The 15,297-nt window shown below is 37.8% G+C and overlaps 1 protein-coding gene and 1 long non-coding RNA gene across 2 annotated transcripts in view; one reads left to right on the top strand and one right to left on the bottom strand.

Moving 5' to 3' along the window:
• Nucleotides 1-15,297, bottom strand: part of AGBL3 (AGBL carboxypeptidase 3) — a 101,162-nt gene that overhangs the window by 44,612 nt on the left and 41,253 nt on the right. The window contains 5 exon segments of the mRNA XM_081532968.1: nt 9,239-9,305; nt 10,139-10,251; nt 10,462-10,562; nt 11,540-11,666; nt 13,542-13,704. Coding sequence (XP_081389094.1) covers nt 9,239-9,305; nt 10,139-10,251; nt 10,462-10,562; nt 11,540-11,666; nt 13,542-13,704 — 571 coding nt within the window.
• Nucleotides 537-5,315, top strand: LOC145523176 (uncharacterized). The gene is made up of 2 exons (XR_014066404.1): nt 537-2,219; nt 4,040-5,315. It is a non-coding gene; the product is annotated as an uncharacterized LOC145523176 (long non-coding RNA).

Raw genomic sequence — 15,297 nt, 5'->3', positions numbered from 1 at the left:
CAGTGTAAACACACAATAGAGTATTATTTAGCCTTATAAAGGAAAGAAATTCTGAAATATGCTACAATATAGATGAACCTTAAGGACATCATGCTCAATGAAATAAGCCAATAACAAAAAGATAAACACTATATAATTCCACTTATATTAGGTACTTAGCACAGGCAAAATCATGAAGAAAGAAGAGTATACAGTGGTTTCCAAGAGATGCAGGAGCAGAGAATGGGGAGTTATTAAAGGCTGTAGAGTTTGCTTTTCAAGATGAAAAGAGTTATGGGATGGTGGTGATGATTGTACAACAGTGTGAATGTACTTGTACCAATGAGTTATACACTTAAAAATGGTTAAGATGGTAAATGGTATGTGTAATTTTACTACAAAAAAAAAAAAAAGAATCAATCTCTATATTTTTGAGGGGCTTCTGGAAAAGAGGGTATATACCAGACTTAGAATTGTGAGAATGGGAGGCTGGAATTCCATTTTGCCAACGAGAGAGGAGAGTGTGAGGATAGAACCAACCCAGAAGAGGCAGAAATGACATTAAAATGGAGAAAAAACTTTGCATCCTGGTGATATTCTTTGAGCCCCTTATTTAAGCCATGGCTAAAGCCAGCCTTGTCCCTAGACTATTTCCCTTACTCTTTTAGTTAAGCCATCTTCTGGAACAGTTTTTTGTTCTTTGCAATGGATGGACTCCTGATACACACCCTCAGAATATGATTTAGTAGGTAGAGAAGGAAACAATCCCCATGTCACTAAGTGGAAGCTCCATCTTGTTGCTCAGGCCTGGAATTCTGGAGACCTCTTTCTCTCCTTTGTATTTTTCAAACTCGTACCCAAGCCATCAGCAAATTCTCTAGACTTTGTCAGATATATTGAACATCTGGTCACGTCTCATCCTCTCTACAGCTACCACCTTGGTCCAGCTACCACTTTTTCTTGCCTGGGTAACTGCAATAGTCCCTTAAACGGTTTTCCCTTGTGGTTCATCGTTCTGCTCTCAACACAGCAGCCAAAGTGACACAAAGCACATCATGTTACTCCTCTAACCCAAACTCTCCAAACTCAAAGAGTAAAAACTGAAGTCCTAAGTCAGGTTTTACATGATCTATTCCCCCTGCTCCCCAACTTCCAACACCTATTTCATGTTCTCTCTTACTACTGTTCTCTTTGTTCAATTTTCTCTACCCAGAGTAGTTTCCTTGGTCTTCCCACAAGATAACAGACATGTTCCTTCCTCATGGCCTTTGCACTTCTAGTACTCCTAATCTAGGAATAGGTCCCTCCTAGATCATTCCCAAAGTTTTACTCTCCCTACTCCATTGATGTTAGATTTGGACATATGAATTTAGCCAGTGGAATGATACATGGGAACTTTAAACATACTTTCATGGTTTGGCGTGCCTCCTGAACTCTTGTGATTTACCATGACAGAACATGCCCCAGCTGGCTGCTGGTGTCTATGGAGAAGGAAGAAATTTAGACCAGACCTAAATCAACCCACAATCTGGACATGAGTTCAGTGGATCCCTGGTCAGTCCAATATAGCCATAGATGACCCAAGAATAGGAAAAAAGATATTTGCTAATATAAGCTATTGACATTCTGATAATTGTTTCAATGAATAAAATATGAATAGTTTAGAACTGATACCTAAAAGTAGGATGCTGTCCTAATAAAATCTAAACTATGCGGCAATCATTGGCTTGGTAACTAAATAACAGGTGGTTATAAGAAGGCAGAAAACACAAGTTATGTAGAGGTGACACATTCAGTGAAACTGTCTTCTGTGAGATAAGATGTGACTAACAAACCTGAGCCACTGGACAAAGAGACTTTGAGGCAGAAAGTTTATAGAGTATGAGTTGGTGGTTGCTAGCTTCATTTGATAAGGTGCTACAAGAAAGAAATCAGCTCAAAAATACTTGGATAAAAAAATGGAATTGAGAGGGAAAACAGCCCCAAATTCTAAAATTTGTAGGTTGGCTTCAATATAGCCTTGAGGCAAAAATAAAATCAACATTAATGGCTTTTACATCTGTGGTAGACAATCTCTAAGATGACCTCGATGATCCCCGTCTGTTAGCATTCATATTCTTCTGTGGTCCTAGGTCACTGGGCTCAACCTAGTGATTCACTTCTAATGAATGGTATATGGCAAAAGTGATGGGATTCTGCTTCTGAGATGAGGCTACAGGGAGACTGTACCTCTAGCCTATGTGCCCTCTTCTGCTGTCTTACTTGCTCATTCTGATGAAAGCCAGATACGTGTTGGGAGCTGTCATACAAGAAGCACACATGGCAAGGAACTAAGGGAGACTTCAGCCCTTAGCTAACAAGGAACTGAGTCCCTCAGCTCGGCAGCCTGTGAGGAACTGAATCTTACCAACCAGCTCTGTAAGTGAACTTGAGAGATGGATCCTTCCTCAGTCAAGCCTTCATGATTTCACAGCCTTACCAATACCTTCATTAACAATCTTTTCAGAGAACTTAGGAACTCTGATAAGTCACTCCTGGATTCTGATCCACAGTAACTGTGTGATAATAAATGTTTGTCATTTTAACTTGCAGAGTTCAGTTCAGTTCAGTCGCTCAGTCATGTCTGACTCTTTGCAACCCCATGAACCGCAGCACGCCAGGCCTCCCTATCCATCACCAACTCCCGGAGTCCACCCAAACCCACGTCCATCGAGTTGGCGATGCCATCCAACCATCTTATCCTCTGTCGTCCCCTTCTCCTGCCTTCAATCTTTCCCAGCATCAGGGTCTTTTCAAATGAGTTGCAGAGGTTTGGGGTAATTAGTTACTCAGCAAGAGAAAATGAATACAATATCTGTCTTGGTCCATTCACCTACTCTAACAAAACAGTTACCACAGGCTGGGTGTCTAATAAAAAAGGAAATTTATTTCTTATATTTCTGAGGCTGGAAGGTTGCGATGAGGGTGTGGTATGGTCAGGTGAGAGCTTCTTTTTGGTTTGTGGACTGCCTGTTGCATCTTCACAAGGCAGAAGGGGCTAGGGATCTCGCTGGGCCCTCTTTTACAAGGTGCTAATAAACTGTGGAAAATTCTGAAAGAGATGGGAATACCAGACCACCTGACCTGCCTCTTGAGAAACCTGTATGCAGGTCAGGAAGCAACAGTTAGAAGTGGACATGGAACAACAGACTGGTTCCAAATAGGAAAAGGAGTACGTCAAGGCTGTATATTGTCACCCTGCTTATTTAACTTGTATGCAGAGTACATCATGAGAAACGCTGGGCTGGATGAAGCACAAGTTGGAATCAAGATTGCCAGGAGAAATATCAATAACCTCAGATATGCAAATGACACCACCCTTATGGCAGAAAGTGAAGAAGAACTAAAGAGCCTCTTGATGAAAGTGAAAGAGGAGAGTGAAAAAGTTGGCTTAAAGCTCAACATTCAGAAAACTAAGATCATGGCATCTGGTCCTATCACTTCATGGCAAATAGATGGGGAAACAGTGGAAACAGTGGCTGACTTTATTTTTCTGGGCTCCAAAATCACTGCAGATGGTGACTGCAGCCATGAAATTAAAAGACGCTTACTCCTTGGAAGGAAAGTTATGACCAACCTAGACAGCATATTAAAAAGCAGAGACATTACTTTGCCAACAAAGGTCCGTCTAGTCAAGGCTATGGTTTTTCCAGTAGTCATGTATGGACGTGAGAGTTGGACTATAAAGAAAGCTGAGCGTCGAAGAATTGATGCTTTTGAACTGTGGTGTTGGAGAAGACTCTTGAGAGTCCCTTGGACTGCAAGGAGATCCAACCAGTCCCTCCTAAAGGAGATCAGTCCTGGGTGTTCATTGGAAGGACTGATGTTGAAGCTGAAACTCCAATACTGTAGCCACCTGATGCGAAGAGCTGACTCATTTGAAAAGACCCTGATGCTGGGAAAGATTGAGGGCAGGAGGATAAGGGGACAACAGAGGATGAGATGGTTAGATAGCATCACTGACTCAATGGACATGAGTTTGGGTAAACTCCAGGAGTTGGTGATGGACAGGGAGGCCTAGTGTGCTGCAGTTCATGGGGTCACAAAGAGTCAGATGTGACTGAGCAACTGAACTGAATCCCATTCAGATGGCTACGCCCTCATGACATAATCACCCCCCAAGGGCCCCACCTTCTAGTACCATAATACTGGGCATTATAATGTCAACGTATGACTTCTGGGGGACAGAAGTATCCAGACCATTACACCCCTAAACCTCCAACACTGACATCCTTCTCAAAAGCAAAGTTCATTCATTCCATCCCAACAACCCCTAACTTCTTAACTCATTCCAGTATCAACTCTAAACTCCAAAGTCCTAGCTAAATATCATCTAAATCAGATATGGATGAAACTCAAAATATGATGCATCCTAAGGTAAATTCCTTTCCAGTTATGAAACCATGACCAAGTTATGTGCTTCCAAAGTACCACTGAGGGACAAGCTTAGGATAGACATTCCCATTGTAAAAGGGAGAAAAAGCAAAGAAGGATGAGGGGATGGATCCCAAGCAAGCTCAAAACCTAGTAAAGCAGATTCAACGAGATCTTCATGGTCATGAATAATCCTCGTGCCTCTGTGATCTGCCTTCTGGACCCACTGGGGTGGTAGTATCATCCAACAGCTTGGCAGGCTGCCACTCATACCTGGCTCTCTGTCAGCACTCTGTCCACACCACAGTGCACACCTCCAGACAGCCTACCTCCATGGCCTTCATTTGAAGCCATCTGCCCTGTTAAAACCTAGGCGTTAGCATCCCTGATGATCTCTTAGTCACTTTGCGGCTTTTAAAAACTTATCTTGCTGACACAAACAGATGGAAAGATACACCGTGTTCTTGGATTAGAAGAATTAATATTGTTAAAATGACCATAACTATCCATCGCAACCTACAGATTCAATGCAATCACTATCAAAATACCAATGGCACTTTTCATAGAACTAGAATAATTAAAAAATTTGCATGCAAACACAGAAGACCCTGAATAGCCAAAACAATCTTAGAGAAAGAGGAACCAGAGCTGAAGGAATCATGCTCCCTGACTTCAGACTATACTACAAAGCTTCAGTAATCAAAATCTAGTACTAGCACAAAAATAAATACAAAGACCAATGGAACAGAATAGACAGCCCAGAAATAAACCCACACACGTATGGTCAATTAATCTACAACAAGGGAGGCAAGAATATGCAATGGAAAAAGGAGTCTCTTCTGAAGGTAGGGGTGGGAAAACTGGACTGCTACATGTAAAAGAATGAAATCAGAACATTCACTAACACCACATACAAAAATAAACTCAAAATGGATTACAGACCTAAATGTAAGACCAGAAACCATAAAACTCCTAGAGGAAGGCATAGGCAGGACAGTCTGACATAAATTGTACCAATATTTTTTAGATCTATCTCCTAAAGCAAAGGAAATAATAATAAATGGGATCTAATTAAAATCATTTGCATGCAACCCCAAAGATGCCCATCCACCAGGCTCTGCCCTCCCTGGGATTCTCCAGGCAAGAACACCGGAGTGGGTTGCCATTTCCTTCTCCAATGCATGAAAGTGAAAAGTGAAAGTGAAGTTGCTCAGTCATGTCTGACTCTTCACGACCCCATGGACTGCAGCCTACCAGGCTCCTCCGTCCATGGGATTTTCCAGGCAAGAGTACTGGAGTGGGTTGCCATTGCCTTCTCTGTTGCACAGCAAAGGAAACCAAAAACCAAATGAAAAGACAACCACATACTGAGTGGGAGAAAATATTTTACAAATGATGTATTGATAAGGGTTAATATTCAACATATATAAACTGCCATATAATTCAACATCAAAAAACCAAACCAATTAAACAAATGTGCAGGAGAACTGAATAAACATTTTTCCAAAGAGAAAATGCAGATGGCCAACAAGCACATGAAAAGATGCTCAACGTAACTAATCATCAGGGAAACCACAATGAAATATCAACCTCACACCTGTCAGAATGGCTATCATCAAAAACACAAATAACAAATGATGGAGAGATTGTGGAGAAAAGGGAACTCTCATACACTACTGGTAGGAATGTAAATTTATGCATCCACTACTGAAAACAGTATGGAGGTTTCTCAAAAACAGAACTACCACATGACCCAGCAATTTTACTCCTGGGTAAATATCCGGAAAAAAAAAAAAGACCACTCGTTTGAAAAGATACATTCCTTCCAATGTTCACAGCAACATTATTTACAGTTGGCAAGATATATAAGCAATCAAATGTCCATTAACAGATGAATGGGTAAAGAAAATGTGGTGTGTGTGTGTGTGTGTGTGTTGAATACTACTCAGCCATAAAAAAGAATGGAATTTTGTCATTTGCAGCAACATAGATGAACCTGGAGGGTATTATGCTGAGTGAAATAAATGAGAGAAAAACAAATACTGAATGACATTACTTGCATGTGAATCTAAAAAATGTGAAAATAGTGAATATATTCTAGTGAATATAACAAAAAAGAAACATACTCACAAATATACAGAACAAACAAGTGGTTACCAGTGGGGAGAGAGAAGGGAAGAGGGAGAATACAGGGATAGGGGATTAAGAGGTACAAACTATTATGTATAAAATAAGCTACAAGGATAATTGTACAACATGGGGAATATAACCAATATTTTATAATAACTGTACATGGAGTGTAACCTTTAAAAATCGTGGATCACTATACTGTATACCTGTAACTTTGTACATCAACTCTACTTCAATAAAAAACAAAAACCCGTCAAACTTGTATTGAAGAACATTACACATTTCTCAGCTACAGAGCTCTGTAGTATTGAAGCCATACTGTAAAATTCAAGAAGTTCTGATAGCCTTCCTTTTAGTCTATGTCTGCATCCCCTTCAGTTCAAGCTTGTCTTAGTCACCTCTTAATACCATCACACTGGGGGGTTAGGGTTTCAACATGTGTATTCAGTGGTGGGGCACAAACATTCAGTACACAATACCACCTAAACTCCTTACTCCTCCTCCTGCTCTAATTTCCTCCTTAGGTACTTCTCATCATCTAACATCATACATTTTACTTGCTCAGTTGGTAAAGAATCCACCTGCAATGCAGGAGACCCTGGTTTGATTCCTGGCTTGGGAAGATTCGCTGGAGAAGGGAATCCACTCCAGTATTCTGGTCTGGAGAACTCCATGGACTGTATAGTCCATGGGGTCACAAAGAGTCAAACAGGACTGAGTGACTTTCACATTTTACTTTCCAACTAGAATATAAGCTATGATGGGAAGGATTTTTTTTTCCTTATTTTGTACACTGATCTATTCCTAAGCATGAAGTCAGAGCTCAGTACATAGTTGTTAAGTAAATAAATAAATTGAATACAGGACTAACAGTCAGTCAATGTATGTTATGCTACCAACTCTTATTAACAAGTAGTGTGGCTTTTGCAGTCATCAAGACAGTATGGTACTGGCACAAAGATAGAAATATAGATCAATGGAACAAAATAGAAAGCCCAGAGATAAATCCACACACCTATGGACACCTTATCTTCGACAAAGGAGGAAGAATATACAATGGAGAAAAGACAATCTCTTTAACAAGTGGTGCTGGGAAAACTGGTCAACCACTTGTAAAAGAATGAAACTAGAACACTTTCTAACACCATACACAAAAATAAACTCAAAATGGATTAAAGATCTAAACGTAAGACCAGAAACTATAAAACTCCTAGAGGAAAACATAGGCAAAACACTCTCTGACATAAATCACAGCAGGATCCTCCATGACCCACCTCCCAGAATATTGGAAATAAAAGCAAAAATAAACAAATGGGACCTAATTAAAATTAAAAGCTTTTGCACAACAAAGGAAACTATAAGCAAGGTGAAAAGACAGCCTTCAGAATGGGAGAAAATAATAGCAAATGAAGCAACAAACAATTAATCTCAAAAGTATACAAGCAACTCCTGCAGCTGAATTCCAGAAAAATAAACGACCCAATCAAAAAATGGGCCAAAGAACTAAACAGACATTTCTCCAAAGAACACATACAGATGGCTAACAAACACATGACAAGATGTTCAACATCACTCATTATTAGAGAAATGCAAATCAAAACCACAATGAGGTACCATTTCACACCAGTCAGAATGGCTGCTATCCAAAAGTCTACAAGCAATAAATGCTGGAGAGGGTGTGGAGAAAAGGGAACCCTCTTACACTGTTGGTGGGAATGCAAACTAGTACAGCCACTACAGAGAACAGTGTGGAGATTCCTTAAAAAACTGGGAATAGAACTGCCATATGACCCAGCAATCCCACTGCTGGGCATACACACCGAGGAAACCAGAATTGAAAGAGACGCGTGTACCCCAATGTTCATCGCAGCACTGTTTACAATAGCCAGGACATGGAAGCAACCTAGATGTCCATCAGCAGACGAATGGATAAGGAAGCTGTGGTACATATACACAATGGAATATTACTCAGCCATTAAAAAGAATACATTTGAATCAGTTCTATTGAGATGGATGAAACTGGAGCCCATTATACAGAGTGAAGTAAGCCAGAAAGAAAAACACCAATACAGTATACTAATGCATATATATGGAATTTGAAAGATGGTAACGATAACCCTATATGCGAGACAGAATAAGAGACACAGATGCATAGAACAGTCTTATGGACCCTGAGGGAGAAGGTGAGGGTGGGACGTTCTGGGACAATAGCATTGAAACATGTATATTATCATATGTGAAACAGAACACCATTCCATGTTCGATGCATGAGACAAATGCTCAGGGCTGGGGCAAAGGGATGACCCAGAGGGATGGGATGGGGAGGGAGGTGGGAGGGGGGTTCAGGATGGGGAACACATGTAAACTCATGGCTGATTCATGTCAATGTATGGCAAAAACCACTACAATATTGTAAAGTAATTAGCCCTCAACTAAAATAAATAAAAAATTAAAAAAAAACAAGTAGTGTGGCTTTTGAAAAGCAATTTAATCTCTCTGGATCTTAACTGTTCTCATTAATAAAGTAAGGGTATTAAAAAACTCCTAAGACTAGGAAATTCTATGATTTAAGGATATAGTACATAATAAGAAAATAACAATTATGCTATATAATAATTATACAGCTGCAGACTTTTTTTTGGCCTGGTTGTTAGTCATAGTAAGAAGAGTACCTATTTGGCATATACATATCATAGGCATAAATTTTCAATCGTACCTGAGAATTTAACTTGAGAAGATCAGTCTGAGAGTCATTGGATTCTGAACTGTCAGAGGCATGGCTACTACAAAAAATAATAAATTACTTTACATAATGTTTTGGTGGTGTTTTAAAATTTCAACTGTTACTTTTACTTTATTATGTTATTGGAATGGCAGAAATAGTTCTAGTTATAAACAGGATGTTTACAAAGGTGGTGTAGATGTTTGATAGTTCTAGGCATTAGAAGAGAGTATTAGAGGGATGATGACTGAAATTGATTGGATCATGTCGAATTAGAAGAGAGTATTAGAGGAATGATAACTGAAATTGATTGCATCATGTCAAATATAAACAAATCCATGAGTTCAAAGTGATACTCTATCTGCAAACAAACTTGTGAGTCACCATTGGAGGTTACAGGGGCACTAACTTAAAGTCTGAAAACTTATAAAGGTTAAGAATCAAACATTTATTCTGCTTTTCCTATAGGAACTGCACTAAAATTAGTACCTTCCTTCTTCCAGTAACATTACCTTGGCATTAAATTTTGCAATTATTCACTAACTTAGATTATTTATATGGTGTATATAAATGTGTCAATTCTCTGTGGGTAATGACAGCGTTAAAAACAATTTGAGTGTGTCTCTCACATATAGTACATAGTGGGTACTCAATATCATTTGAATAAATGAAGTCTTGATGAGGTCTGGCTGAAGTAATGTGCATGGGGAAAACTTCCTCCATCTCTAGCCAGGTTTTTCAGTACAGACTGACAGTTACATCCTCGAATTGTTATAACAGGCCTTCGCTAACCAGGAATGGAACCCTAGTTGTAGTGGTGAGTCGAATCCTAACCACTAGAGTGCATGGTAGAATAACACAGCAAATTACATTACTTTCACTGTCTTGACCTACCTAGACTCTAGAGCCAATGTAATTTCTTTCAGAGAGGTATCTGAATCATCAATGATTTTTTCCAAGTTTATATGTTTCTCCATTTCTTCTAATTCTTTCAGGCACTGATAATACTAGGGGAAAATGATAGGTAAGTTAATTATAAAGCAACTATTTCCTAATTAAAGTAACTGAATATTTATAGACACCTGGAACATCAAGTACAACAAAACACTGAATGAACAGTCACGATGTTAGAAGGAACAAACTGCTGCAGGCCCAAAGGCAGGTGATGTTATCTGGGTGTCTGGAGTCTGTTGTATGAGCAAATGGACTTTACTTACCTTGGTTCGGTCTGGATCACAGTAGTCCAAGAGAGAATCACAAAAATGATATCCCATTGACTCCAAGTCTTTCGTGTTGAAATGAGTGCCTCTTTTATTACCTAAAACATCAATAAGTTTATCCACCCTTGATGGTGAATTAGTTAAACATTTTTTTCTTAGCAGGAAGGCCTAAGTCGCAAAACAGAGTATAAACAAAACACCTGATATGATTCCATATTCTGTCCTTTGGATTTTCTACACTGGGGCAGGTCATTAAACAACTGACTGTTTCCCCTTGTTCCCTCTCCACCACCTGGACCAAAGGTGACATTTAAATGAACACAGATTAATCTGTGTTGCAAAGTAATAGAAAATTCAGTCAGAAAGTTATGGACTACTTGGTTACCAGTTATAAGCACCCTAATCATCACTTAGAGAAAAACCTGCATAAATATTTAATGTTTTCATCATCATTAACAGTGTTATATCAATTTCAAGGTGCTTAAAAATTATCCAGAAGTAATATGTCTGGATTTCTGGCACTTTCCTTTGAGTCGATACATTTTCTAATAATGTGAGTTACCCTAATATAAGGCATTCTAAGGATACGTTAAATGTGACTAAAAGCTTCCTTAAATGGAACTAGAGCACACATTTATTTTACTTCAAGGAACCAATTGAAAAAACCAAAGCCCAGTCAACTTTGTCTTAAAAATAGCAAAACTACTAAAGATATTTCTATTCTGATATTTTAATTATGAGCATTGCTTTTTCTTGAAATCATTACAGCCATAGGAACTCTTCTAAAAGAAAAACCCCAAACAAGCAATTAAAGAAGATCATGAAACAACCACTTAGGTATACTATATATGTGCTAAAACTTCCTTTTCTAAACAAAGGAAAATGATGCGATAGAGATACATGCAGTAGGCATTTGTTTATTCATCCTATTTATAGAACTGATTAGATTACTAGTATATATCTAAATAGGAAGAAAGTGCTCACTATCCAGTTGTCAAACACTATGAATCTTATATTGAATGTGTCCCTTTGGTTTAAATCTCTGACAGTCATGAATGAGGGCCCTCGATCTTACCCAGAGTAGATCCACAAAAAGTGGCCTCCATGGTGAAGCTGTTCCTGATCCCCATTTTCCACATCACCACCCTTCCTGTTCCCTCTTTGCTCTTTTGAATATTAAACTTGCAGGATGAGAATGAAAACTGAAAAGAAGCAGATAAAAATGAGACCCACTGCTTTTCTAATCACAATGTCTGTCATAGGAAGTAGGGTTAGAAATGAAAAACTAGGTGTGCAAAAGCATAATTCTCTCTAAAGCTAAAATAAAACCTTCTGGAGCTGCTTTTATTTCCTGATCAGTGGAAATAGCTCATTTTAAGGATGACATACTTACATTTCTGAGAATTATAGGCTTGAATTCTGAAATAAACTTTATATATATATATATGTATATACATATATATATAAAACATATGCATTCAAAACCCAGTTGACTAATTCTTGATAGTGCTGACTTTAAAAGGTTACAGGAAGGCATCTAAACATATTTAGGAATTAAGATCAGTGTTGTAGATTTTTAGAGTAAAGATGCTTTATTATCACATGAAAGATAATTTGAAAATCACCCTGATTGTTATATCAGTATCTACAATGAGTTTTTATAATTTAATTACCATACAATTGAAAAAATTTACTTTGTGTTCCATCCTGTGAATGTTAACACATGTATGTTGTTGTTTAGTCACTAGGTCTGACTCTTCTGTGAGCCCACATATTGTAGCCTGCCAGGTTCCTCTGTCCATGGGATTTACCAGTGGGTTGCCATTTCCTTCTCCAGGGAATCTTCCCGACCCAGGGATCCAACTTGCATCTCCTGCATTGGCAGGTGGGTTCTTTACCACTGAGCCATGAAGAAAGCCCTAATATATGTAAAGGTTTGTGAAAACTGTCAACAAATTGGCACTTGCCATGGGTGCCTGCCATCTACCTCTGTAAGGATTAAGCCATGTGCTACAGCAGCTGCTGACCTCCTCCAATACTCCCCCTGAAGGAGTTCAGGGTAGAAAGCAGGAATGAGACACTCTATGCTACGGGAAACTGGCAGGACAGGCCTTTAGGTAGTTAGATACTGTCAGGAGCTGATTTTACGAGCCCAGTTCTTATATCTCCTCATATCTAGAAAAGCACTAAGATCCTTCATGGTGATGACTGTTTTTCGAGACTAGCAGAAGCTTCACAAGACCAGCAGAAACTTTCTGCAAATATGTGCTTGACTGCAGGTACTTCTTGTTTACCAAAAGCACATACACATGTGTCCTTTTCCCCTACCTCTTTGGAACAGTTCCTCAGAGCTATCTGATGCGCAGTCTTCCAGGCTACAGTCCTCACATTGCCCCAAATAAAACTTACTTGCAACTTTCACATTGTGCATTTTTTTTTAGTTGACAAAACACTACCACAAATCAGAATATCGAACAATTCCATCACCTCTTAAAAACTCCCTTGTGCCATCCATTTGCAGTCTCAAGTCTTTTGCTTATTTTGGAGCTATGGTAAATGGTTTTGTTTTAAATTTTGGTTTCCAGTTGTTCACTGTGAATATATAGAACTGCAGCTGGCTTCTGTGGATGGACCCTGTATCCTATGACATTGCTAAACTCACTCAGTTCTAGTTTTTGTGGATTGCATGGATTTTCTGTGAAGACAATCACATCTGCCTTTCCTTTCTAGCCTGCCTTTTATTTCTTTTTCTTCCCTTACTGCACTTGTTAGAACCTCCAGTATAAGGCTGAATTGAAGGGGTAAGAGTGGATATCCTTGCCTTGTTCCTGACCTTAAGAGAAAAACAATCACATCTTTTATCATCAAGTGTGGTGGTAGGCTAGTGGGCATTTTTCCCTTCATATTTCAAATTATTGGTTATTAAACATTTCACATCATTGCTTTCTATGGTCAATTGTATAAACCAGTCAAAAAAACTAAATAAAAAAGGAGTTTACTGAATAAACCTATCCATTCAGCTGTCCTGCATGGACAGTATGTAGTAAAGGAAAAGTCAAAATCTTAAAGGTGCTTACTTTATCTGGACAATTTTTGCTCAGCATAAGTGGAAAGATTCGTTGCTGTAAGTATAATGCTTTACATCTATCACTACCATCACAGCCATACATGAATATGTTCTCTTTCTTGCTATGGCCATGAAGGTCACAATACAAAATAACCTCTCGTTTCTCCATCAATCTACCAAGAAGAAAAAGAACAAGTTATTGCATTTTATCTCTGCATTTTTCTTCTGTGGTTATAATTATGAATTAACAAGTCTAACATCCAAATAAACAGCATTTCTTATATCCTAGTTTTCAATTTCTTTTCTTCTGCATATTATTAATATATAATTTTTTAAACACCTACAATAAGCTCCTATTAATTATACATAAAATATGGATGCTTTAGCCTTCCACTGGAAAGACAAAGTTTACCTTATTTCCAAGACTTTTTCCAGCAGGATTTCTCTGCTTTTTGGTTGTTTTTTTGTTGTACACTGAAAATAGCTCACTCCTATCCTTGCCATTAGCTCTTAGATTCTTTCTGACTAAAATACCTACCTTCTTCATCTTTGTAAATGCAAATACTACCCCTTATCCATCAACACTGACCTCAGGTCACACTTCCTCTCTGACTAGTGAAGCTCCCCACCAAAATTTTCTTTTCTTTGAAACTCCTGTAGTATTTAATATTGGTACCATTTACTTGATACTTACCTAAATAGATTTTTAGATTTTCCATAGTTAATCTCGTTATAGAAAGGGAATGCTTCAAAATCTCTAAAACAATGCAATGCATACAAGTACCCAAATATGTGTTAAAACTTGTGCCTGATGACACGATGCTGAAGCCAGTTAACATTTACCCTTTGAGTAATGTGGTGAATAAATACCATTTTGAAAAAAATTGTACCAAAGTTTGAATTGGTTATTTTTCTGGTAAATTTCTAATAAATAATTTACAGAAATCATTTCTCAAGAGCACAATTCTTTTAGCTTGTATAATTTAGGCATTCAGTGAATATTAAAGTAATAAAAAATAAGCCCCTCAAAACTGGTTGATGAAAATAACTAGTAGGCTTTCAAAAGGTGAAAAAGTGGTGGTATTAAAGTGGTAGGATTATGGGCATTTTTGCCTTGATTTTCATATTTCAAAACTTAATACAGCTACTTAAATAACTGAAATTACATACACTGTTTGTTATATCTAGGAGGATAAATACAAATGTTAACAATTTGTACTAATATGAAATGTACTACTTTTATAATAAAATATTAAATCTTAAAATCAAAATATTCAAAATGTGGCTTTTATTCAAAACAGTACTTTTTTAAGCTATAGTGAAATTCCAAGCTGAAATCTGTTACATATATTAGTTTATTGCCCTTTTTCATTTGATGACCAATAAATTCTGATAATATAAGATTGACATAAAGCCATCAAATGATCATTGCAAGTTTTTAGAACTAGATTATAAAACTATACATTTTAAAATCATTTCCCCAGTTTTAATGAACATCTGGTTTCTTTTAAGTGAGTCAAAAGAAACTCTAAGTAATTAAATCCCAAAGAAATATTAATTACTACTTTTGAAGTGAAACAAGGTAACGGGATCTCTCATCTTACACTGAATCCCTTTAGAAGCAGTTGGGATTTTTTTCTTACCCACAGTTAAGATATACTAAGTATCTTACACTAAGTATCCTATACTAAAATCTATTATTTTCAAATATGTTAAATATATTTCATCTTAGGCATACTTACAGCTGCTCACCTTTCCACACATGT

This window comes from Giraffa tippelskirchi, chromosome 10 (assembly GCF_054371585.1).
Source record: "Giraffa tippelskirchi isolate mGirTip1 chromosome 10, T2T-mGirTip1v1.2.pri, whole genome shotgun sequence".
Classification (NCBI taxonomy): Eukaryota; Metazoa; Chordata; class Mammalia; order Artiodactyla; family Giraffidae; genus Giraffa; species Giraffa tippelskirchi.
The sequence above is the reverse complement of the archived record's forward strand: the minus strand, read 5'-3'. Positions and strand labels throughout refer to the sequence as shown.